The sequence below is a fragment of the Bos grunniens genome, chromosome 12 (assembly GCF_055505025.1).
Source record: "Bos grunniens cultivar Pamir isolate PY7600 chromosome 12, Bosgru_T2T1.0, whole genome shotgun sequence".
NCBI lineage: Eukaryota > Metazoa > Chordata > Mammalia > Artiodactyla > Bovidae > Bos > Bos grunniens.
The window spans coordinates 52,673,092-52,697,202 of record NC_141176.1 but is presented as its reverse complement, the minus strand read 5'-3'; the positions used below and the strand labels follow the sequence as shown (position 1 = coordinate 52,697,202).

Below are 24,111 nucleotides of genomic sequence, written 5' to 3'. Positions count from 1 at the left end.
TCCCACACTGCAGGGGGATTCTTTACCAGCTGAGCCACAAGGGAAGCCCAAGAATACCTGGAATGGGTAGCTTATCCTGTCTCCAGGGAATCTTCCCAACCCAGGAATCGAACCAGGGTCTCTTGCGTTGCAAGCAGATTTTTTAGCAGCTGAGCTACTAGGGAGGCCCCTTCAGAGGATGAAACTTGCACGAAGACATACAAATAGCAGAGTCAGAACCCAAACTTTCCCGTGCCAGAGCCTTTTGGCTATCTCTCTGGCTCTTGCAACATTAGCCCTTAGAGCCGCTAGGAGTTCGACCTTTAACTCCACCAGCATTTAGCTGCCTCTGTTGTGTCTTGGCTCTCATCCCAGGGTTGGTAGTGGGGTGGGGGGATGGGAAGAGAGGATGGGAGAGGGGAGCAAGGAGCAGGACAGGCCGTTTCTGTTCAACACAGGTGGATAACCATGGTGGAGCATCAGCACAGGGAATTTCACCTAACAAATAACTGCTGGATATCTACCATTCGCAAGGTTCTAGACCAGGTGCTAAGGAAGACATCAAGATAAACAAAAAACTCTGAAGGAGCTTATAAGATAGCTAAGGCAGCAAGATAAATACAAGATCTGTACAACAGAGCTACTCACATGACAAAAATACTATGATTTCTCATGCCTGTCCTTTGTCCTATGGCTTTATTATCCCACTTCTACTTATTTTTTTAAAATCAAAATGATATCCATTTATTATTCAAAGCCCCAGATAAAAAGGAATCCTTTAGCACTGTCTCCCCATAAAAACTAGAATTATTTTAATTTCTCCACTGCTTGCTTGTACTTCTCCAAACAGTAAACAGGGCTTGATTTTTTTTTTTTTTTTCCTGCTAAAGAAGAACATTCAAAGAGGCTTAAGAGGCAGTAAGTACATAAAAGATATGTATACTTATGTGCTCAGTCATATTCGACTCCTTGTGACCCTTTGGACTGTAGCCCACCAGGCTGCTCTGTCCATGGGATTTCCATGGAGTGGGTTGCCATTTCCTTCTCCAGGGGGTCTTCGGGTCCCAGAGATTGACCCTGCGTCTCCTGTGTCTCCCGTTGAGCCACTGGGGAAACCAAAAGCACTGGGATATAAGACTTAAAAATGATTTCGTTGAGACTATGCAGTTAAGCAAACTCTTCGATGCATGATACAGGATGCTCGGGGCTGGTGCACTGGGATGACCCAGAGGGATGGTATGGGGAGGGAGGTGAGAGAGGGATTCAGGATGGGGAACACATGTACATCCGTGGCGGATTCATGTTAATGTATGGCAAAACCAATAATGTAAAATAATTAGCATCCAATTAAAATAAATATATATTAAAAAACCAAAAGGATAAAATTTAATAGGAATCAGGGTGCTTTGGCACATATATTTCTAGAGCATTTACTTGGAAGAAGTTAGTAGAATAACTCTGAGAAGGCGATGGCACCCCACTCCAGTACTCTTGCCTGGAAAATCCCATGGACGGAGGAGCCTGGTAGGCTGCAGTCCATGGGGTCGCTAAGAGTCAGACACGACTGAGCGACTTCACTTTCACTTTTCACTTTCATGCATTGGAGAAGGAAATGGCAACGCACTCCAGTGTTCTTGCCTGGAGAATCCCAGGGACGGGGGAGCCTGGTGGGTTGCCGTCTCTGGGGTCGCACAGAGTCGGACACGACTGAAGCGACTTAGCAGCAGCAGCAGCAGCAGCAGTAGAATAACTGGGAAGAGGGGACTCAGCAAATATTACACTTATAGATAACACTGATAAGATCTTTGGTAGATATGACATTTGCTTATGTTACACAGTCTGTCACAGTTGTAGTTTCAGGTCATATTCAAGAATTATCTTTAGTAAGTCTGGGCTGAGAAAGATAAGCTATGAAGTTTCCACTGTCAAGAGATGAGTGCCCCCCTCTTAGGGTGAATGTGGAGTTAAAGAAAGAATATTTGAGAGAAGCACTACTGCATTAAGACTTAGCTCGGATATAAATGTTAAGAACAAGAACTTGGGAAAGACTTTGGCTTGTGAATACTCTCCTACCTGGGAGTTATAATTTCACAGAAAAAAAAAAAAAAAAGAGGGTGCACCAAATTACTACCTGTCTTTGGTAAGTAAAAGCTATTTTTAACAGACTTAAATCCTAGTGACAAAAAACCCAAACTAAGACCACCAAAGATACTTCTAATTCGGCTGGCCTCCTTTGCCTTGAATTCTGACTTCAATCAGCACCATTCACAGTAAATCTTCCCGCTGGCAGCGCACACTTTGGGGAAAGGGAAAAGGAATACAGAACGATCATCCTCCGGCGGCGGGCACCGGGTCTGTCTTTCAGATCCCAGTTCTCCCACCTGGATGGAACCCAGGTACCTGAAGCCGACAGGCTGGAGCTGACAGCCTCCCCAGCACTTTCCTGATTCTTCCTCAAGCTGCTAGTAAAACCCGGAGAAGTGGATTTTTCCCCGATCCCGCAAGCCTCTCCGGCCCCACACCCAATGCCCGGAGGCGGAGGCAGTGGCGGCGGAGAGGGGGTGGGGCGGGAACGGGGGGCCGGAGGGACTGAGCGTGCGCGAGGAGTGGCGCATGCCCAGTACGGCCGGCCGCTTCCCATTGCGGGTGGCTCCGGCGGTGGCAGCGGAGGCGGCGGCGGGTGCAGCGGCGGCACCGCCTCCTCCTCACACTCCCGGGGTGGCGGGGTTAGATGAGCGGCCCCAGTAGTGGCGAGGGCGGCGCGGGGGGGAGGAGGAGAAGAAGGAGGAGAAGGAGGAGGTCGCTGTCTTTGTAGTCTCAGCTGCTGCGGGAGCGAGAGGCCGCCGCCGGAGCCGTCGTCGTTGGAAAAGGGCTGTGTGTGCGCGCGCGTGTCTGCCTGCCCGGCCCGCGGGGACGAGGCGGCGGCGAGGAGGATGATGTGCGCAGCTACCGCCTCTCCCGCCGCCGCCTCCTCGGGGCCCGGCGGAGACGGATTCTTCCCGGCCGCTACCATCTCTTCTTCCCCGGCGCCGGGGGCGCTGTTCATGCCGCTTCCCGAGGGCTCCTTGGCGGCCGCGGGGCTGGGGCTGGGGTTGCCGGCCCCGGACTCCCGGGGTCACTACCAGCTGCTCCTGTCAGGCCGGGCCCTGGCCGACCGCTACCGGAGGATTTACACAGCTGCGCTCAGTGACAGGGACCAGGGGGGCAGCAGCGCTGGACACCCGGCCTCCAGGTGCGTCTCCGGGTGCCCTTCCTTGCGCCACATGCTGCATGTGCGCCCGTGTGTGTGTGTCAGTGTCAGTGTGTGTGTCTGTCTACATACGTGTTTATCGAGCTGTCTTTCAGCCAGTACTGGATGCTAGATGGTAGAAGCACTTACTGAGAAAGGAGGGTGCGGTGGGAGCAGTTTCTGCTCTTTTAAGTGTGTGTGACTGTCTTTGTTGGGGGGCGAGGGAGGGTGGAAGCGGGGAGCGTGCAGTGCTAGAAAAGGTGATGGTGCGGGTCGGTTAGGACACGTGTCTGTGTATTGTTGAAACAGGAGGAGGGCTGAGCAGAGGGTCATGCACGAAGAGAATTTGCAGGAGCGATGAGGGAACTGGCGTGTCCAGTGTCTTTGCCGCAATGGTATTTGCACGTATTTCTCACCCCCCGCCCCTCCCCCCATTCCCTCAGGACATTCCATCCTCACCTTTCCGCCTCCCTTAAAAAAAAAATCTGCCTTTCACCAAGGGAAGCAATGGTATCCGGTTAAGGATAATGTCATATATATAGGATGAGTTTAGGATAAGACAGGGGATTTCAGTTTACGAGATACATGCGAAAGGGATACAGATGGAGGTTTTCCCTGGATGTGAAAGGTGTCTGATGCAGATTTCTAGAGCTGTACTTTGATAACTAGACCTCTGGGTCCTCTGGAGACGTGGTTACAGCAGCTCTCGTGGTCTGCTGTCCCATCGGCCATTTCCCTTCATCTTCTGTTCTATTTCCTCAGTGACTTTTCGGCCTTAGACTAGAGGGGGTTTTGTAGGGGGAAAAGGGGAAACCTGAAAAACTTCAAAAGGTGACAGCTGGTGTAGTGATCAGCTGCCACCAACTAGAACATTTGAGTAGCTCCTAGGATTTCTTTCAAGACTGGGTGCACCTACAGCTAGCTCCCTTGGTGGAGGAGATGTGAAATCACTTTCATTTTCTTTTTCTTAAAATGTATGTGTCTTTTTGCTTAAGGCTTTCCTATTTTCCTGTCCATGCCTTTACATGCCACATACCTTGAAGCATGGTGACTGACTTGTTTCACCAGCTTGGCTTTGGCAGTGGTAATTGCGAGCTGGCTTCATCTTTTTTTCCCCCTCACACCTTCTTGCAGTACATAGGGAAAGCATAGGAGGGTTTTTGTCGAACAAGTTACAGAGTTCACTGTAGTTTTTGAATGTGCAGTTTGTTCGGTAATAACCAGATGCTATTTTCTCTCATATGAGAGGGGCTAGGCTGTGAGTCAGGTATTTGTGGTTGACCAGTGTGTATTGTGGCTCCTGCCCACCGCAGAGAGTTGTAAAGATAGAGCTTCACTTTTTCTGGGTAAACATTTCTTCTGGTCTGTATTATTGTTTACAGGATTGGGACTTGAGTAGTTTTATCATACTGATATAAATGTGTATAACTAACTACCCTTTGCTATCTAAATTGAAGGCCACAATGTCACAAGTCTGTTTCTTGCTAATGTTTTTGAAAATAGCACAAAACCTCAATGGACAGTTTGCTCTGATAATTAGGTGTAATTTTGAGCTGTGAGTCTTTTAATTATGCCACTCTAGGTGTATCTTTACAAACCCCTTTTAAAGAATTTGAATTTATTTCATATGTTGTTTCCAGACTTACGCAATAATTTGTGACTGGCATGTTCCCTGTTTTAGCTTTCTACTACTGTATTTGTGCAGTAATACTGTTTCTGTGTATTTAGAACTGTATAAACAGTTTTAGGCAAAATTAATATAGATTAACCACGTATATAAAGTGTATGAATGATTTTTAGTCTTTGGTTTATTTTTGTACAAGCTGTCAATTAAAATCAGTGAAGAATTAGTTCACGTACTGTATTTCAAGAAGTACTCACGAAACAAGCCTTAAGTTTATGAAATTGCCTTCCAGTGCTTGTTCAGAACATTATTTTAGTTCACATTATTTTTTCTAAGTCATGGCCGGCAACTATTCTTTATTGAGGATTTGCTTAAGAATTCAGTCACATTTCATACTAAATATTAATGGGGAAAGTGGAGCTGGAATTTAGGTTCTGAATGAATGATATAATTATTGGTACGGGGCACTAGTTGAGACAGAGGAAAAGGTGAAATGTTTCAGAGACAAAGAATGGAGCAAGAATAGAAGATGAAGTTCTAGTGAAAATCAAGTTTAAAGGTGTGAGAGAAGGGAGACAGTGAAGTAAGGTCAAAAAAGATTTTAAAAAATTAAGAGAACTGTGGCAGAGCAGCACCTCTGGTTGGACTGAAAGTCCTCAGCAGGGTTAAATGTTGAAGAAAGTGAGGATACTATCCAGGCCACTGGTGACTTTTGAGGAAGTGGTCAAGGTGTGTTTGTAAGAGAGGTGTGGTTAAGGAGTCTATGGGATACTTTGGGGTAATAGCCAAATGTGGACTTCACTTTCACTTTCATGCATTGGAGAAGGAAATGGCAACCCACTCCAGTGTTCTTGCCTGGAGAATCCCAGGGACGGGGGAGCCTGGTGGGCTTCCGTCTGTGGGGTCACACAGAGTCGGACACGACTGAAGTGACTTAGCAGCAGTAGCAGCAGCAGGGCTGAGGGAAGGTTATTTGAGTGTGGGAGGGTAGGTGGGAAATGCTCAGTAAGTGGAGAAGGAGAAATTAAAGAAGTGAGAGAGGGGATAATCCTTGGGGGGAGGTCTAAGGGAGATCTTGGGGACAGATTTAACACGACAGGTGAAGAGGTTAGCCACTAAAAATGTTAGGAGCTGGTCATCCTTTAATATAGAATTGGAGGAGGTACATATTTATAAATCTAAAGACCAGGAGTTTATTAAGAACTGTACCTTTTTTATTTTGGTCATCCTAATGTGTAGCAGAAGTTTTGGCATCTGTTCTGTAAATATCCAGTACCTGCTTTGTGCCAGGCATTGTTTGAGGCACTGAAGATGTAGCAGTGAGCAAGATAGACAAGGTCTCTATCCTCTTTGGAATTTTTATTCTAGCAGGGAGAAGTAAGCAACTGATCATTTTAGGTTGTGATAAATAGCTGTGGAGGAAATAAAACCAATTTCATGTGACGGACAATTTGTAGTTGAAGGTGATATATTAGGTAGGGTGATCAGGACGGGTCAGTGTTAGTTGACATTTAAGTTGAGTCATAATGATTGGAAGGCAGACCTAGAGGAATAATGTTTTAGGAAAGTACAATCTCTGGTGCAGAAACAAGGTTGTATTCAAGGAACAAAACAAGGCAAGTGCGTTATCAGTCAGTGTTGAATACATTAGTTACTGAGGATTATGTTTTAGGTGTAGATAGAGAAGTTGAGGGACAGGAGCCTAATGGCATCAGTAACTTCGATGGCATTCTAATGAATGCTTGGGTTCTGGATCTAGACTGGTTTTAGATCCTGGCTTTGCTTCTTTTTAGCTGTGTGACCTTGGGCATATTACATAACTTCTGAGCCTCTGTTTTTTGCTTAAAAAATATTTTTGAGATAGAATTGTCATATAACATTGTGTTAGTTGTAGGTGTACAACATAATCATTCCGTATTTTGAGGAGTGACTACCACGTAAAGTCAAGTTAACATCTATCACCACACATAGTTGAAATTTTTTCTTCTTTAAGTGAAAACTGTTAAGATTTACTCCCTTAGCGACTTTGAAATACACATTCCAGTGTTGTTAACTGTAGTTACCTCCCTATACATTAAATCCCCATGACCTATTTATTTTATAACTGTAAATGTTTGTTTGTGCCTTTCAACTTCGCTTGCCCATTTTGCCCATCTCCTTACGCGTGCCTCTGGCAATCATGAGACGGTCCTCCATATGTAAGAGTTTGTGTTTTGTTTTTGGTTTGGTATATTTGTCTTTCTCTGTCTGACTTATTTCGCTTAGCATAGTGCCCTCAAGATCCATTCCTGGTGTTGCAAGATTTCCCTCTTTTTTGTGGCTGAATAGTATCCCATTTTAAATATATATCTTCTTTATTCATCCATCAGTTGACATTCAGATTGTTTCTTCGCTATTGTTGAGAATTCTGCAGTGAGTGTAGACATGCAGATATTTTTTCAGGTTAGTGTTTCCTTTTCCTTTGAGTACATTCTCAGAAGTGAAATTGTAGGATCTTACGGTAGTTCTTCTTTTGAATTTGTTGAGGAATCTCCACATTGTTTTCCATAGTGGCTGTGTCAATTTGCATTCCTACCAACAGTACACAAGGATTCCCTTTTCTCCACATGCTTGCCAGTACTGTTTATTTCTTGTCTTTTTGATGGTAGTCATTCTAACAGCGTGAAATGAGACTTCACTGTAGCTTTGATTTGCATTTTCCTGGTAATTGGTGATGCTGAGCATCTTTTATGTACCTGTTGGCTATTCATATATCTTTTTTTTGAAAAATGTTTATTCAGAGCCTCTTTCCATTTTTAAAGCTGGATTGTTTGTGGGTTTTTGTTTGTTCCCTTTAATTTTTTGATATTGAGGTCTATGAATTCTTTATGGTATATATAAGATTATATAGTAACCCTTTATCAGTATATGGTTTGCAAGTATTTTCTCCCATTTGGTAGGTTACCTTTCCATTCTTCTTGGTTTCCTTTGCTGCACAGAAGCTTTTTAATTTGATGTAGTCACACTTGTTTTTTTTTGCTTATGTTTTTTCCTATGTAGAATGGGAATAATAATAATGAGGACTGTATCATAGGTTACATGATTCTGTACATGTAAAGTGCTTGGCACGTTAAGTGCTAATAAATATTAGTTTCATGATTTCTGCTGAGAGTGAAGGGACAGATGGAGTTTGGGGACTTAAATAGAAGGCAAAGATCATGTCTTCCTCTTCCGTGTTGGTCTCAGTGACCAACATTACTATTCATTTGTTCAGCGACTGAATAAATAGATTTTTCTATGAATGAATCAGTGAAAGTTGGAACATTTGCTTGAAGAAAAGGATTGTAAGGAAATGAATAAAGGAATGTTTGATCATCTCTGAGTGAATGGCAGCACAACTTTGATTGCATTTGGGAAGAACTGTAGCACAGTGACTAATCTGCCCTGCAGTCAGACTGCCTTAGTTCAAATTTCAGTTCTGCTTTTTGGTCTCTTAAAATGGGCAAGTTAATTAGCATTTCCAGGTCTGTTTCTTTACTTATAACCTTATAGGGTTATTGAAAGAGCCTTGTGCCTGAACATGGTAAGTGATCATTAAATGTTAGCTGCCATTGGTGGTGGTCATGGTGTTACTATTACTGTTATTATTTAAATCACATATTTAAAACTCCAATCAGCATGATGTTGTAAGCTTTCCCACTCAAAAGAGAACTGAAAACAAAACAAAACTAGTTGATTCAAGGTTGAAGTGTCCGTGGAGATGAAAGAATAAAAGAAAGCGAAGGTTTTTGGTGACAAAGATTGACCATGTGGTTAAAAGAAAAGTGATGCCAGGAGGGAACTGATAGACTGGGGGATAAAGACGGTCAGGGTATCAGGGCTGGAGTGGTAGAACAGGGTTAGTGGAAACAATAGGGGAGTTTATACTGAAAATGGGAAATTGCTTTTCTTCTCTAAGCTAAACCCATTTACTGCCTTCAACTTTATCTCTTTTTCTTGTTAGAAATGCTATTTGAGCCCATCCTTCAAATGCATGGGATTTTGGTTATAAGAGGTTAATCCAACACAGATTCTGATATTAATCTTGGTGCTAACCATTGGCCCTATAAAAATTTGTAAGACAGTTTCCACCCGAGTTTATTTTCTGGATGGGAGTGAAAGGTACAAAGGCAGGTAGTTATAAAAGTCTTAAATGACTAAGAAAGCATACCCTGTTATGACAAAGGGATGGTTTACTGAGCTGGTGCAGAAACATGAGCAAGAAGGTGAGAAAGCACAGTTTGTGTGTAAGTAATGTTAAGAATTCTGTTAGAGCTACAATATAGATGATTTTTCATGAGGAAGAGGAATGGGAATTCATTCTGGAAATGGAGCCTTTGGTCAGAGGGTAAGGCAGCTTGAACTACCAGGTAAGAGTTCAGTTTTTTTCAGTAGACACTGATAGTTTTGAGCTGTGAAGAAACATTATTGTAGGAGTGTTCTTGGAAGTGATACAGGGTTGAGTCAGTGTATTTGTGAATATGTAGTAATTTGCTTCGTGTAGCTGTTGTATCTGTGGAATCCTGTACAAACACGTGTTAAGGCAAAAGTTGCTCTATTGGCATATAAGTAGGTAGAAGTATGAAATGAACTCATTTCTTAGCTCATGAGAAAATCTTGCCTTTGGGCTTAAAAAGAAAATAAAATGTTAATTTAAAACTAGTTTTGCATTTTAAGATACTTATTTTTAAAACATCAACAGAATAATTAGAATAGTCTCACTTTTTTTTTCAAGAGTAAATACTCAGGTTTTGGGAGGAGGGGTCAGGTTAATCGAGATTTAATTTACATATAATAAAATTTACCCTTTTGTACATGTCCATTTGAAGAATCTTAGAACTATCACAGTCAAGTATAGAATATGTACATCACTCTAAAAATTTTCTGGCCACTACAGACCAGTTTTCTGTATTTCACTAATTTTCTGTATTTCACTAATATTTTACCTTTTCTGAAATGTCTTATAAATCTCGCTCCTTAAGGGCAGGATCGCATATATTGTTTCTCTCTCTGTCATCTGTCCCAGTATTTCCTATAAATGGAAATTAGGCTCTAAAGCTTCAGTAGGTTTCAGTTAGACATTTTTGGGGCAATAATATTTTGTGTATAATGCTGAGTACTGCACACTGTGTCCCATCCAGCGGTTTTCATGTCTCATTGTTTAGTAATGCTCAGTCTGGCTACTTGAATTACTTGGGTACCCACTAGATCTCTTTTTCTGTGTATGTATGCTTCTTCCATTTGCAATAAGCAGTTAATCCTGGGTAATAACGTTGACACACTGTGGATATCTTCCACCTAATGGTTTTAGTATCCTGTGATAATCCTTGACTGAGTCAGTTTCATTAGGGGCTTCACAATGATGGTTTTTATAATTCTGTTAAAGTAGAATTTGGTAGCTGATGCTCTTCTGCAAAGAATTTTCCCTTATCAACTAACTGGTGGTAAGCTTAGTTCCTCCTAAGAAAGCAGGGTAGATGATTGATTTTCTCCCCTCAGTAGCCAAATTGGTGATAGGAGTCAAGCAGTGGTGTGGTGGGTGCTGCAGTTCATCAGCCAGGTATCTTGGTTCAGGTACAGGCTCCCCCAGCCATTGAGAATGCTGCTGCTAAGTCGCTTCAGTCGTGTCCGACTCTGTGCGATCCCATAGATGGCAGCCCACCAGAATTCCCCGCCCCTGGGATTCTCCAGGCAAGAACACTGGAGTGGGTTGCCATTTCCTTCTCCAGTGCATGAAAGTGAAAAGTGAAAGTCAAGTCGCTGAGTCGTGTCCGACTCTTAGTGACCCCATGGACTGCAGCCTACAGGGCTTCTCCATCCATGGGAGTTTCCAGGCAAGAGTACTGGAGTGGAGTGCCATTGCCTTCTCCACCATTGAGAATAGTGGCTGCTGAAATCTACCACAACTGAGTCCCCAGATTGCTCTGAGCCAACAGAGTTGCTTCCCTCAAAGTCACTTTTCTTCTTTGGGGCCAGCCTGCATCCAGTGCCTGTTCTCTTTGGGGCTGTAAATGTCTGGTCCTTCAGGTAGGACAACTTTGAAGATCCATCCCAACTCCAGAGCTCCCCATGGATTGGCTCAGGCTTTCCTGTGTCAGCGTTTCAATTCACCTCCTGCCTCTGTTTAGTCTCATTTCCTCAACTCTCCCACAGTTGTTGATGTGCAGGGCATTTTTCGATACTTTGGGTGTGCAAATCTCCATTTCAGAGTCTTTTTCTTTGGCATCCTTACCCAAGACAGCTTTGACAGCAGTGGTCTGAGGAAGTAGTTTCTAAAATGGGATTTTGGAGCTAAAGTTACCTGCTGTCTAGCTGGCAGTGAAGACCCCATGGCTGGTTGTAGATGAAGCTTGGTACTAGTAACCCTTGGCATGTACTGTAGCTGTGCACCTGCTTAAACTTTCACTGGTGGTGAGGTGAAGTGGGATTCCTGTAGAAGAGACTGTATTTGTGGGTACAGTATCTTAGGCTTGTGAGACGTTTAGGGAAGTTCTTAATTATAAGGATGGTGGGTCACATGACTGGTGAGTGACTCTGAGAATGACCATGAAAGACTGAAGGTAACTAGGAGCAAAATTAGAAAGTTAGGTGATTACTTTCTTTGGCATCATGTAAAGAAACTCATCTTCTGCAGTAGGAGGAAAGAAAAAGCTAAAGATTAGACCCAAGATTTAATTGCAAAGGTAGCAGAACTCCAGGGTGGGTTGCTGTCTCAGGAAGTCTACTAGGCCAACGTCTGTGCTTTGGTTAGGAAGAAATGGGACCCCGGCTTTTAAGATGGGACATCTTGAGTTGATGCACTGGACTGCCAGTTGAGACCTTGAAACCCCCAATTCCTCTGAACCCTCTGAGCCTACAGAAGTGGTTGTCTTCTCCCAGCTAGAGGGTAGTTGCTTGGAGATTATGCTGCCCCTACTACTTGCCTCCTCTCCTCTCCCCTGCTGCTTATCACCAAGCCAGTAACTAGAGTTAAGTGAGAGCAAAACCTCCTGGGAGATGCTGGGCCTGCTGAGGAGGAGAGGGACTAAGGTGCACATGTGCACATGCACACACAGAGTGAGTCCCAGACTGTGCAGGGGCACCCCCAAACTCCATCAGACACACAGGAATACTGTGGGCTATTTCACAAGTTTACAGGAAACACAGAAATGTCAGTCACAAACTACTCCCTTGAGGTAGTTCATGGTTTTGACATTAGATCATGTTGCACTCGTTTCCATGATGTCTTATCTTTTTTGAAGTTGAAGTTTTGTTATTTGCTGTGATACAAAGAAGGTGCTTCCCAGGTGGCTCAGTGGTAAAGAATCTGCCTGCAGTGCAGGAGCCACAGGAAATTGGGTTCAATCCCTGGGTCAGGAAGATCCCTTGGAGGAGGAAATGGTAACCCACTCCTGTATACATCCCATGGATGGAGGATCCTGGCAGGCTATAGTCCATGAGGTCACAAAGGTTGGATACGACTGAATATGCATGCATGCATGTGATACACATAAATTTCTACATAAAAATCAGTGTCGAACAGAAAAAGAGGGTGGCCTGTTTAATCTGCACAAGTTTGACAAGTTGTGCAGGACCCAGCCAGTACATTGTGCAATTACTGAGTAATTATGGCTATTTAAGGATGAAATATAATATTTTTCTTTTTAAGTTTATGTGTATTATTTTTCATATGGCTACTAAGTTGTTAGAATATAGATTCTTATTATTTGGTTTTCATTAATAATAATTGGTATTCCTTTTGGTCTACAAAGTGTTGTGGACAAATTACTGATGATGACTGTGCAAGGGCCCAAATGGACTTCTGTTTGTCAGCTGAGCTGATGAACGGCCAGCCCAACAGTAACAGGGACTAACCTTCCTTCAAGGAAGGCAGCCAGTCCTTGCGCCTTGGAAAGGACTGTGATTCATTTTGACTGAATTTGATGCATATTCTGAGTGTATTTCCCTTTCCAGCTTGTAGGGACTCAATTAGTGCTGCTGTTTGACGGCCTGTAGAGTGGTCCGTCAGTACAAGGTGCCACATAACATTGTTTCCAAGCGAAGGATCTGCTTTCAGCACGTGGATCCCACAGATCCATTTGTCCCATTACACCTCATAACCATCCAGAAGCTGCTGACCGAGAGAGTAGTAAGATGGTCAGGGTGGCACAGCTGAGGATGAGCGTGAATCCTCCAGTGTTCCCAGTAGGAAGAACACATGGAAATTGGGATGCCTCTACTTAGTATCAGTGATCCCCTGGGGAATTTATGCTTCCCGTCTCTGTAGCTCTGAACACTGGTCAGAAGGGAAATATTTTCAGCAGAGTCACTATAAGAGTCCTTACACTAAGGCACAGCTGCTGGTAGGACCTGGTGCTCCTTTTCTGAGATAAGACGTCACCATTTTGACAGGATAAAGGTACGTGATTATCTGGCGGAGGTAGGGCTGTGGTTTTTCAGTGGACCGTGCAGTTTGGCACACTCTGCTGTGTCACACTCTTAAGTGTTCTACTGGCTGTCTCTTGCTACTTCCTTTTCCAACTTTTGTGGAATGTGGACATGAGAAAGGGCGGATGGCCACCTCACAGGCTCAGTCAGAATTTCTGGTCCAGCAGAGATTCTACCCAAAGACGAAGGGAATCCAGGATGACTTACAAAGAAGAGGTTGTGACTATAAGTTTTGGCCTTGAAACCAGTGGTGGAGGCTCTAGTTTGTCCTACAATACTTTACTTCCTCTGGAAAGTTTCTCCAGGAAATGAAACTAAGCAGAATTCTCCAGGAGCATTATCCAGAATTTATTTAAAGCAAGTGAATGGTAGTAGTATAATAGGTGAACTGTAGGGGATGCTGTGGATTAAATTTTATTTGTAGATTCTGTGGGATGTTCTGTATAATCATATCATCATTCTTTCTGATCTCTAGGTAACCGAGTGCTCCCTGCACCTTTATTCCAATGACAAGAACCTTTCTACTTCTGTTCAGTGCTGAATAGAAATGATAGTTGTATCCTTCCTTGTTCCTAATCTAAGGGAGAAACAATGACACATCAGTCTTTTGGTCTTTCACTGTTAAGTGTAATATTAGCTGTAGATGTTTTGATAGCCTCTGCCAATGTGAGGAAGTACTTTACTATTCCTATTTTGCTTATAGTTTTTATTGTAAATGTGTATTAATTTTGTCAAATATTTTTATGTATTTATTGATATCATATAGTAAAGGTAATAAAAGGAAAAAGTAAATTAATACATTTTTGAATATTAAGTCAACCTTGCATTCCTGGGATAAAACTTTGTATGTGATGTATTGTTGAATTTGATTTGTTTCTTTGTTAAGAATTTTGGGGTTTGTATTCATGAAGGATATTGTTTTATAATCTTTTTTTTTTGTAATACCTTTGTCAGATTTTTGTATTATAGTTATCCTTGTAAAACGAATTGATTAGTAATCACTTCTCTTCTGTATTTTTTAAAAGGTTGCATGGGATTGAGTATTTGATACAATTCACTAGGAGTACCATCTGGTCTTGGAATTCTCTTTGGGGGAAGCTTTTACAGATTCATTTTTTAAAATAGACACAGGGATATTCAGATTTTTGTTGTTGTTATTTCTCATAAATTTTGGTAACTTTTTCTTGAAAGAGTTGTCCTTTCATCTGAATCCTTGAAATTTTTGGCATAAAATTGTTTATAGCATTCTTTTTATAATCCTCTAATGTTTGTGGGGTCTGTTGTGATAATCCCTTTATCATTCCTCATGTTTATCGTTTCTCTTTTTCCCTTGATTAGCTAGAAGTTTGTCATTTCTAAGTTCAAAGAATCAACTTTTGACTTTGTTAATTTTCTCTAATACTGGTTTATTTTCTATTTCATTGACTTTCCTCTTATTGTAATTTCTACTTTTTTACTTTGCTCTTTTTCTTTTTTTTTTTAGTTTGTTAAGATGGAATCTTAGGGCACTGATTTTAGATTTTTCTCTTCTAATATGAGTATTTAAAGTGATGAATTTTTATCTAAGCACATCTTTAGCTGCATCCCACAAATTTTGATATTTAGTATATTCTTTGTTATTTAGTTTAAAATATTTTCTAAGTTTCTTTGTAATTTCATCTTTGATTCATGCATTGTGTGTGCGCTAAGTTGCTTCATTCACATCCGATTCTGTGCAACACTATGGGCTGTAGCCCCCCAGGCTCCTCTGTCCATGGGGATTCTCTAGGCAAGAATACTGGAGTGGGTTGCCATTTCCTCCTCCAGGGTATTTTCCCAACCCAGGGATCGAACCCAGCATTGGCAGTTGGGTTCTTTACCACTAGTGTCACCTGGGAAGCCTGATTCATGCATTACTTAGAATTATTTTATGTAACCCTCAGTTAAATTCAGTCACTCAGTCGTGTCCAACTCTTTGCAACCCCATGAATTGCAGCACGCCAGGCCTCCCTGTCCATTACCTCACTGACTCATGTCCATTGAGTCGGTGATGCCATCCAGCCACCTCATCCTCTGTCGTCCCCTTCTCCTTCCCCCAATCCCTCCCAGCATCAGAGTCTTTTCAAATGAGTCAACTCTTCGCATGAGATGACCAAAGAATTGCAGTTTCAGCTTTAGCATCAGTCCTTCCAAAGAACACCCAGGGCTGATCTCCTTTAGAATGGACTGGTTGGATCTCCTTGCAGTCCAAGGGACGCTCAAGAGTCTTCTCCAACACCACAGATCAAAAGCATCAGTTCTTCGGCACTCAGCTTTCTTCACAGTCCAACTCTCACATCCATACATGACCACTGGAAAAACCATAGCCTTGACTAGATGGACCTTTGTTGGCAAAGTAATGTCTCTGCTTTTCAATATGCTGTGTAGGTTGGTCATAACTTTCCTTCCAAGGAGTAAGTGTCTTTTAATTTCATGGCTGCAGTCACCATCTGCAGTGATTTTGGAGCCCCAAAAAATAAAGTCTGACACTGTTTCCCCATCTATCTGCCATGAAGTGATGGGATCAGATGCCATGATCTTCGTTTTCTGAATGTTGAGCTTTAAGCCAACTTTTTCGCTCTCCACTTTCACTTTCATCAAGAGGCTTTTTAGTTCCTTCCCTTTCTGCCATAAGGGTGGTGTCATCTGCATATCTGAGGTGATTGATATTTCTCCCAGCAATCTTGATTCCAGCTTGTGCTTTTTCCAGCCCAGCGTTCCTCATGATGTACTCTGCATATAAGTTAAATCAGCAGGGTGACAATATACAGCCTTGAGGAGTACCTTTTCCTATTTGGAACCAGTCTGTTGTTCCATGTCCAGTTCTAACTGTTGCTTCCTGACCTGCATACAGATTTCTCAGGAGGCAAGTCTGGTGGTCTGGTAGTCCCATCTCTTTCAGAATTTTCCACAGTTTATTGTGATCCACACAGTCAAAGGCTTTGGCATAGCCGATAAAGCAGAAATAGATGTTTTTCTGGAATTCTCTTGCTTTTTCGATGATCCAGCAGATGTTGGCAATTTGATCTCTGGTTCGTCTGCTTTTTCTAAAACCAGCTTGAACATCTGGAAGTTCACGGTGCACGTACTGCTGAAGCCTGGCTTGGAGAATTTTGAGCATTACTTTACTAGCGTGTGAGATGAGTGCAATTGTGCGGTAGTTTGAGCATTCTTTGGCATTGCCTTTCTTTGGGATCAGATGTTTGATATTTTTATATATATGATTGTTACTACTTTCCGGTGGACCTTTTATATAATTTCAGTCTTTTAAAATTTATTGAGATATGCATTATCTCCCAGGACATGGTCTTCCTTTGTGATAAGACCATATGCACTTGAAAAGAGTAGTGTTCTGCCATTTTTGCAGGTAGATTTCTATTAATGTCATATAGTAAATGTTGGTTGATAGTGTTGTCTGGCTCTTTTATGTCTTTACTCATTTTTTGCCTAGTTCTATCAGTTGCTGAAAAGGGCCATTAAAAATATTAAAAATACTTGTCTCTGTCCCTGTAATTTTGTCAGTTTTAACTTCATAGATTTAGTCCCCTGCTATTATGTACATGTATGTTTATAATTGTTAAAACCTCTTGATGAGTTATTCTTTTATTTCATTGTGATAACATGAAATATTTCCTGTTTCGGTAATGCTCCTTGTCTTGAATTTACTTTATCTGATATTAAAATAACTTGTTCAGACTTACTCAGGTCAGTTCAGTCACTCAGTCATGTCTGACTCTTTGCAACCCCATGGACTGCAGCATGCCAGGCTTCCCTGTCCATCACCAACTCCTGGAGCTTGCTCAAACTCATATCCATTGAGTCAGTGATACCATCCAACCGTCTCATCCTCTATCGTCCCCTTCTCCTCCTGCCTTCAATCTTTCCCAGCATCAGGGTCTTTTCTGGTGAGTCAGTTCTTTGCATCAGGTGGCCAGAGTATTGGAGTTTCACAACGAATATTTGGGACTGATTTCCTTTAGGACTGACTGGTTTGATCTTCTTGCAGTCCAAGGGACTCTCAAGAGTCTTCTTTTCAGACTTATTAGGCTTACTATTTTCATGGTAAATTTTTTTTCTGTCCATTTTTTATTTTTTATAGTTTTATTTAGTTTTTTTGGCTCTGCTGGGTCTTCATTGCTGCACAGGTTTTTCTCTAGTTGCTGTGCAGGCTTTTTTCTAGTTGTGTTAAATGGGGGCTGGCTACTCTGTTGAAGGCGATGGCACCCTACTCCAGCACTCTTGCCTGGAAAATCCCATGGACGGAGGAGCTTGGTAGGCTGCAGTCCATGGGGTCGCGAAGAGTCGGACATGACTGAGCGACTTCACTTTCACTTTTCACTTTCATGCATTGGAGAAGGAAATGGCAACCCACTCCAGTGTTCTTGCCTGGAGAATCCCAGGGACAGGGGAGCCTGGTGGGCTGCTGTCTATGGGGTTGCACAGAGTCAGACACGACTGAAGCAACTTAGCAGCAGCAGCAGCTACTCTGTAGTTGTGATGTGTGGGCTTCTCATTGTGGTGTCTTCTCCTGTTGCAGAGCACAGGCTCTAGGCATGGAGGCTTCACTAGTTGTGGCACATGGGCTGAGTAGTTGGGGCTCCCAGACTCTAGAGCACAGGTTCAGTAGCCATGGCACATGGACCGAACTGCTCTACCACATGTGGGATCTTCCAGATCAGGGATAGAACCTATGTCTTCTGCCTTGCCTGGCAGATTCTTTACCTCTAATCCATCAGGGAAACTCTGTCCATTTACTTTCGATCTGTCTATATTTTTATATTTAGGGTTTCTCTCCTTTGGGCAGTACATGTAGGATTTTGCCTTTTTTTTTTTTTTTTTTAATCTGTCAATCTTTGCCTTTTATTTGGAGAGTTTAAACCATTAATATTTAATGTAATTAATAATTGGTATGGTTGACTTTAGCTCTACCATTTTATTGTCTTCTGTTTCCCTCTGGTTTTCATTCCTTTCTTGTCCCTTCTGTCTTTGGATTATTCTTTAGTATCTATTTTAATGTATCCATTGGATTTTGGGGCTATATCTTTTGGTATTAATTTTTAATGCCCTAGGGATTACAATATAGATACCTAACCTTTCACAGCCTACTGAGAGTTACTGTTGTACTGCTTCACTTAAAATAGAGACATCTTACAGCCATACAGAAGCTTTCTTTTACCCCGTCTGCTATACCCCACTCCCTCCTTCATGTTCATGTTGTTATATGTGTTATGACTGCGTACTTTGAAAACCTCACCATACAATATTATGAATTTTGTTGTTAATAGTCATATATATTTTAAAGAACTAAAAGAAAAAAAGGTATTTTATGTTTGCCTATATATTTATTATTTCTGTTATTCTTCCTTCATTCCAGAAGAAGCTGCATTTCCTTTCAGCTTCAGGTACTTCCTTTAGCATTTCTTGTAGAGTAGTCTACTGGGGATAAATTCTCTTTGTTTTTCTTCATCTGAGAATGTCTTTATTTTGCTTTGATTTCTAAAGGATATTTTCGGTGAACATAGAATTGAGTAAAAGCTTGTTTCCTTTTACCATTTTCATGATGTTGTTCAACCATCTTTTTACCATTATGATTTCTGAACTACTAGCCTTTGGTAGTTCAAAATTTTTTTCCCTTTCATGTAATATGTCATTTTTCTTTATCTGCTTTCAAATATTTCTCCTTTGTTTTTGGTTTTCAGCAGTTTGATTTGATGTATCTAGTGATTATTTTCTTTGAATTTCTCTTTTTTGGAGAATGCTCAGCTTCTTGAATCTGTAAATTTGTCTTTTACTAAGTTTGTTTTTTTTTTTTTTAAATGAACGACAGACATTACTTCTTACAGTTCTGGTGGCTAAAAGTCCAAAATCAAGGCAGCAGCATGTCCTCCTTCTGACCTGAACCTTCTTTCTGGTTTGTAGCCAGTGCCTTCTGGCTTTGTCCTCACTTGTGAGGGTAGGGACCTCTCTGGTGCCTGTTTTATAAGGACACTAATCCTATTCCTTTTTTTTTTTCCCCACCTGCAAAGTAGCAACACAACTGTTCTAGCCATCAAACACAGGGTCCACAGCCACAGTGCTCACACATATGCATGTTAATCACAGATTTTAATCCACAAAGGTAGACATGCAAACAGTGTAACTTGCTCCTCTCCCCTCCAACCCTGCCAAATAACTAAGCTTAGAACTGCAGGAGTCCCAGCTCTGCTTAGAGGAATCCTGTTTTCAGTCCATTCAGATCATCTCAGTTATTCCAAGGTGTCTTTGTCTCATTTCTGGCTCCCCACCAGGAACCAGAAACATTGGGGCTGAGGGGAGCTTGTAGCCCACAGTCATCATCCTGCTCATGCTCTGCAGAAACCTCCAGATGCATCTCTGGTCTTGGAGCATTATCCATCTAGATCGTGTCTGCCTTGCCTGCAGACTTGGGCCATGTCTTGCCACAGTTATGCTCTTTCCAACAGCCAGAGGAAGCCATTCGTCCGTGGGGCTGCAGCCTCTTCTACATTGTGCTGTGAGGGAGGGCCTCTGAGCCTGCAGCCTTTGCCACCTGCCTCTGCCACCCCTCATCGGGCACAGAACAGTGCAGGGACTCTTGCTGTCCCCTGCCCTGCTGCCAGGCTCCCCGTGGGGTAGGAAGCTCAGGCCGTTGCCGCCCACATCTCCCATTCCCTCTACCCTGTGATACAGGCCAGGGGCCCAGAGTGCCTTCTTAAGGTCACAGCCACGTCCTGCTGCTCTGCTTTCATCACCGTCTCCTCCCTTCCCTTGAAGAAGGAAATGGCCACCCACTCCAGTATTCTTGCCTGAGGAAGCCCATGGACAGAGGAGCCTGGCAGGCTACAGTCCATGGCGTTGCAAGAGTTGGACATGACTTAGCGACTAAACCACTACCCTCTCTGCCTGGCTCTGAGTGATCCTGGAAGTTAAACCTTGTAGCTCATCCCTCTGCCGGCTGTCCTTCTCTGAGGCTATTCACCCAAGGCCCTGCCTACTTCCTGGGTGCAAAGAAGTCACAGGACAACTGGAATTACTCAGAATGAGAAAAGCCCTGATAGACTGTCTCAGAACGCTTTTGCAATAGAGCTATGAGACTCGTAAAGCACTCTGACGTGGAATCATTTTCTCTCTTTTCTGTGTACAGGCTTAACTCTATGCCAGGGTAGTAAAGTCTATGTATGTCTGCAGTTGTGACCTAAAGATGACCTATGGAGGTGGTCACTTTATAGTGCTATAGATGGAAGCAGTGACATGAATATGGGCTATAAAACCTTTTTCTAGGTCTAAGCTGTCTTTAACTAGCTCATGAGCTTCTTACTGTCTCAATGATGTAAGGTCATCATTTTAATTTTTTTAGTTACTGTATGATGCTTCATTCAGTGGTATCCCTAATTATATATCAGTGTGGATCACTTAACCTTGGGGAAACAGTCTTTAGTTTTAAAATTAAAATTTGTATTTTTTTCTTTTAAAATACATATTTTTTTCTTCTTCTTCCCTCATTCTTAGGCTGCCAACTATCCCTAAAGAGACCACCTCTATCAGTCTGCACCATCCTAATTGGCAGATTCTAGCCTGCTATGATGGAGAAGGAAATGGCAACCCACTCTAGTACTCTTGCCTGCAAAATCCCATGGACAGAGGATCCTGGTGGGCTGCCATCTATGGGGTCACAGAGTCGGACACGACTGAAGTGACTTAGCAGCAGCAGCAGCAGCCTGCTATGAAATTAGAAAGCAAGCCATCATCTGTGTTATTAGAATCGTATCTGAGACTCAGTGGGTCCTGCATTAGGGTCTGATTGTAGGGACTTGGTGGTGCCTATTGTGGTCACTCAGGTGCTTTTATTTGGATTTACTTGGTTGTTTACTTAGCACTATAAAAACAACCAAGTTATGTTTTTTTTTAATCTAGGAGGTGTTGTATTTCCCAGATACTGGACCTCCCTCTCTCAAGTTCTTTTGTCTCCTGCTAAAATGCTTCCACTTACCTACTTGCCTCTCACTGGACACAGAGACCCAGGCTGCCCCACACATGTTCTCTTCTCCTCCAGCTTCCTTCACTCCCAAAAGCTAGCACCGTCTTCAACTGCTTGGGATGGCCGTTGTCACCAGGATTTCTCCTCATTCTCACTGTGTACATTCTGATCAGAAAGGGTGCTGCCCGCCTCGCATGGTCAGGAGGATCAGAAATCCAAGAACTCAGAGTGTGTTTCCCTCTGCCTTTGGATCAGGTGTCATCTGCAGATCTGAAAGGAATCTTGTTCTTGTACCTTTATTAAGTATGTTCAGTATTTGAAACCCTTTAAAGAAACGTCTTAATAAAGGCTTTTTGTTTCGCCATTAAATGTTTCAGTCCTCTGTACTCTTTTTCTTGTGTTTTTATTGAGATTACTTGATTGAATGTATGATTGTATCAGGTATATGGCATAATGATTTGGCTTATTACATACATCAAATGAAGTAATTACCACAGTAAATTTAGTGAACATACATCATCTCATAGATACAAAAATTAAAAAAATTTCCCCTTTGATGAAAACTCATAGGATTTACTCTTCTGTTGTTCTTCAAAGAGGATCACGCATGCTCGTGTGCGGTCATGTCTGACTCTGTGACCCCATGGACTGCAGCCCACCAGGCTCCTCTGTCCATGGGATTTTCCAGGCAAGAATATTGGAGCAGATTTCCATTTCCTCCTCCAGGGCCTGTTTTTTTTTTTTCTTAATTGAAGTATAACAATGTTGTGTTAATTTCTGCTGTATTGCAAAGTGGTTCAGTTATACATGTATATAGATTATTATTTTTTAAATATTTTCCATTTGGTTTGCCACAGGATACTGAATATAGGTCTCTGTGCCATATCGTATGACCTTGTTGTTTATCCCATAATATAATAGCTTACATCTGCTGACCTCAAACTCCCACACCATCCTTCCCACCCCTCCCCCTTCAACCACAAATCTGTTCTCTATGTCCATGAATCTTTGTTGCAGCTGGGTTCGTTTGTGTCATATCTTAGATTCCACATGCAAGTGATATCACACGGTATTTGTCTTTCTCTTTCTGACTGACTGCATTCAGAAGTCCAAGACAATCTGTACTTGCATAGGGCACTGATCCTATTTTTTGAAATTAATTTTTATTGGAATATAGTTGTTTACAACGTTGTGATAGTTTCTGCAGAGTGAATCAGCTATATATACACATATATCTTCTCTTTTTTGGATTTGCTTCCCATTTAGGTCACCTCGGAGTCTTGCATAGAGTTCCCTGTGCTGTGTTGTAGGTTTTCATTAGTGACTTGTTTTATGCTTGCTGCTGCTGCTAAGTCACTTCAGTCGTGTCCGACTCTTTGTGACCCCATAGACGGCAGCCCACCAGGCTCCTCCGTCCCTGGGATTCTCCAGGCAAGAACAGTGGAGTGGGTTGCCATTTCCTTCTCCGTGTTTTATGCTTAGTAGTGTATATATGTCAGTGTCAGTCTCCCAGTTCACTACAACCCCTCTTCCCCTCTAGTATCCATAAGTCCTTTCTCTACTTCTGTGTACCTGTTTCTGCTTTTCTGCCATTGTTTCTTAAAATATTTTACTGTAGTTTCTTGTTTTTTTTTTCTTCTAACATCCCAATGACGATTATGAGAAGACTTTTGAGATTGTCCCACAGATCTCTGACTGTTCACTTTTTCTGTTGTCAATTTTCTTCCTCTTTGTTCTTCAGATTAGGTGATTTTTATTGATTCATTTTCAAGTTCACAGACTCTTTTCTATTTCATCTTTATTCTCTTAGTGAGCCCACCCAGGTGAATTTTATTTCATATACTGCATTGTTCAGTTTTAAAATTTACATTTGGCTCATTTAAAAAAAAATTTCTCTTTGTCTTTTGAGAACATTTTCCTGCTCAGTTCAAGTGTGTTTGCCTTTACTTGATGGAACATACTTATAATGGTTGCTTTCAGGGTATTGTTGAATAATTATAACATGGATCATCTCAGGGTTGGCACCCATTAGTTATTTCTTCCCTTGAAATTTATAACATTTTCTTTTTTTTTTTAATATTTATTTGTTTTGGTTGTCCGGGTCTTTGTTCTGTGCTCGGGCTTTGTCTAGTTGCAGGGCGTGGGTACTACTCTTCGTTGTGGTGCTTGGGCTTCCCGTTGCAGCGGCTTCTCCTCTGTGGAGCACAGACTCTAGGCATGTGGACTTCGGTAGCTGCGGCATGTTAGCTTACTAGCTGCGGCCTGTGGGCTCTAGAGCTTGAGCTCAGTAGTTGTGGTGCATGGGGCTTTAGTTGCTCCCTGGCATGTGGAATCATTCCCAATCGGGATTGAACCCTCATCCCCCCGACTTTGGCAGGCAGACTCTTATCCACTGTACTGCCAGGGAAGTCCCTATCATGTTTTATTTTTGCATTGTGAGAATTTTGGATTGTATCTTGGACATTGTGCATGTTTGTTTTGAAAACTCTGGAGCTTACTATAATTATCTGGAGAACGTTGCTTTTTGTTGCTGTTTCTTTTAGCAGTCTGTCATTCCCTGGTGGCTCAGATGGTCAAGAATCTGCCTGCAATGCAGGAGACCTGTGTTCAATCCCTGGGTCAGGAAGATTCTCTGGAGTAGGAAACGGCAATCCATTCCAGAATTCTTGCCTGGGAAATCCCATGGACAGAGAAACCTGTCAGGCTACAGTCCATAGAATTGGAAAGAGTTGGACACAACTGAACAACTAACACTTTCGCTTTCAACCCATTTAGCTTGAGATGGCAGATTTGATCTTGCCTTTTATGGGTGATGGTTTTCAGTTCTCAGAGCCTTTGCTG

At 42.3% G+C, this 24,111-nt stretch overlaps 1 protein-coding gene across 37 annotated transcripts in view; it reads left to right on the top strand.

Moving 5' to 3' along the window:
* Positions 1–2,545: 2,545 nt before the first annotated feature.
* MYCBP2 (MYC binding protein 2) overlaps positions 2,546–24,111 on the top strand; it is a 270,702-nt gene continuing 249,136 nt past the window's right edge. For all 37 annotated transcript variants that reach the window (XR_015138240.1, XR_015138239.1, XR_015138238.1 and 34 more), the window contains exon 1: positions 2,546–3,211. Coding sequence is in view for 33 of the 37 variants with exons in the window: in XM_086330007.1 (XP_086186133.1) it covers positions 2,913–3,211 (299 nt within the window). In the remaining 4 variants the exon portion in view is untranslated. The remainder of the gene's footprint in view (positions 3,212–24,111) is intronic.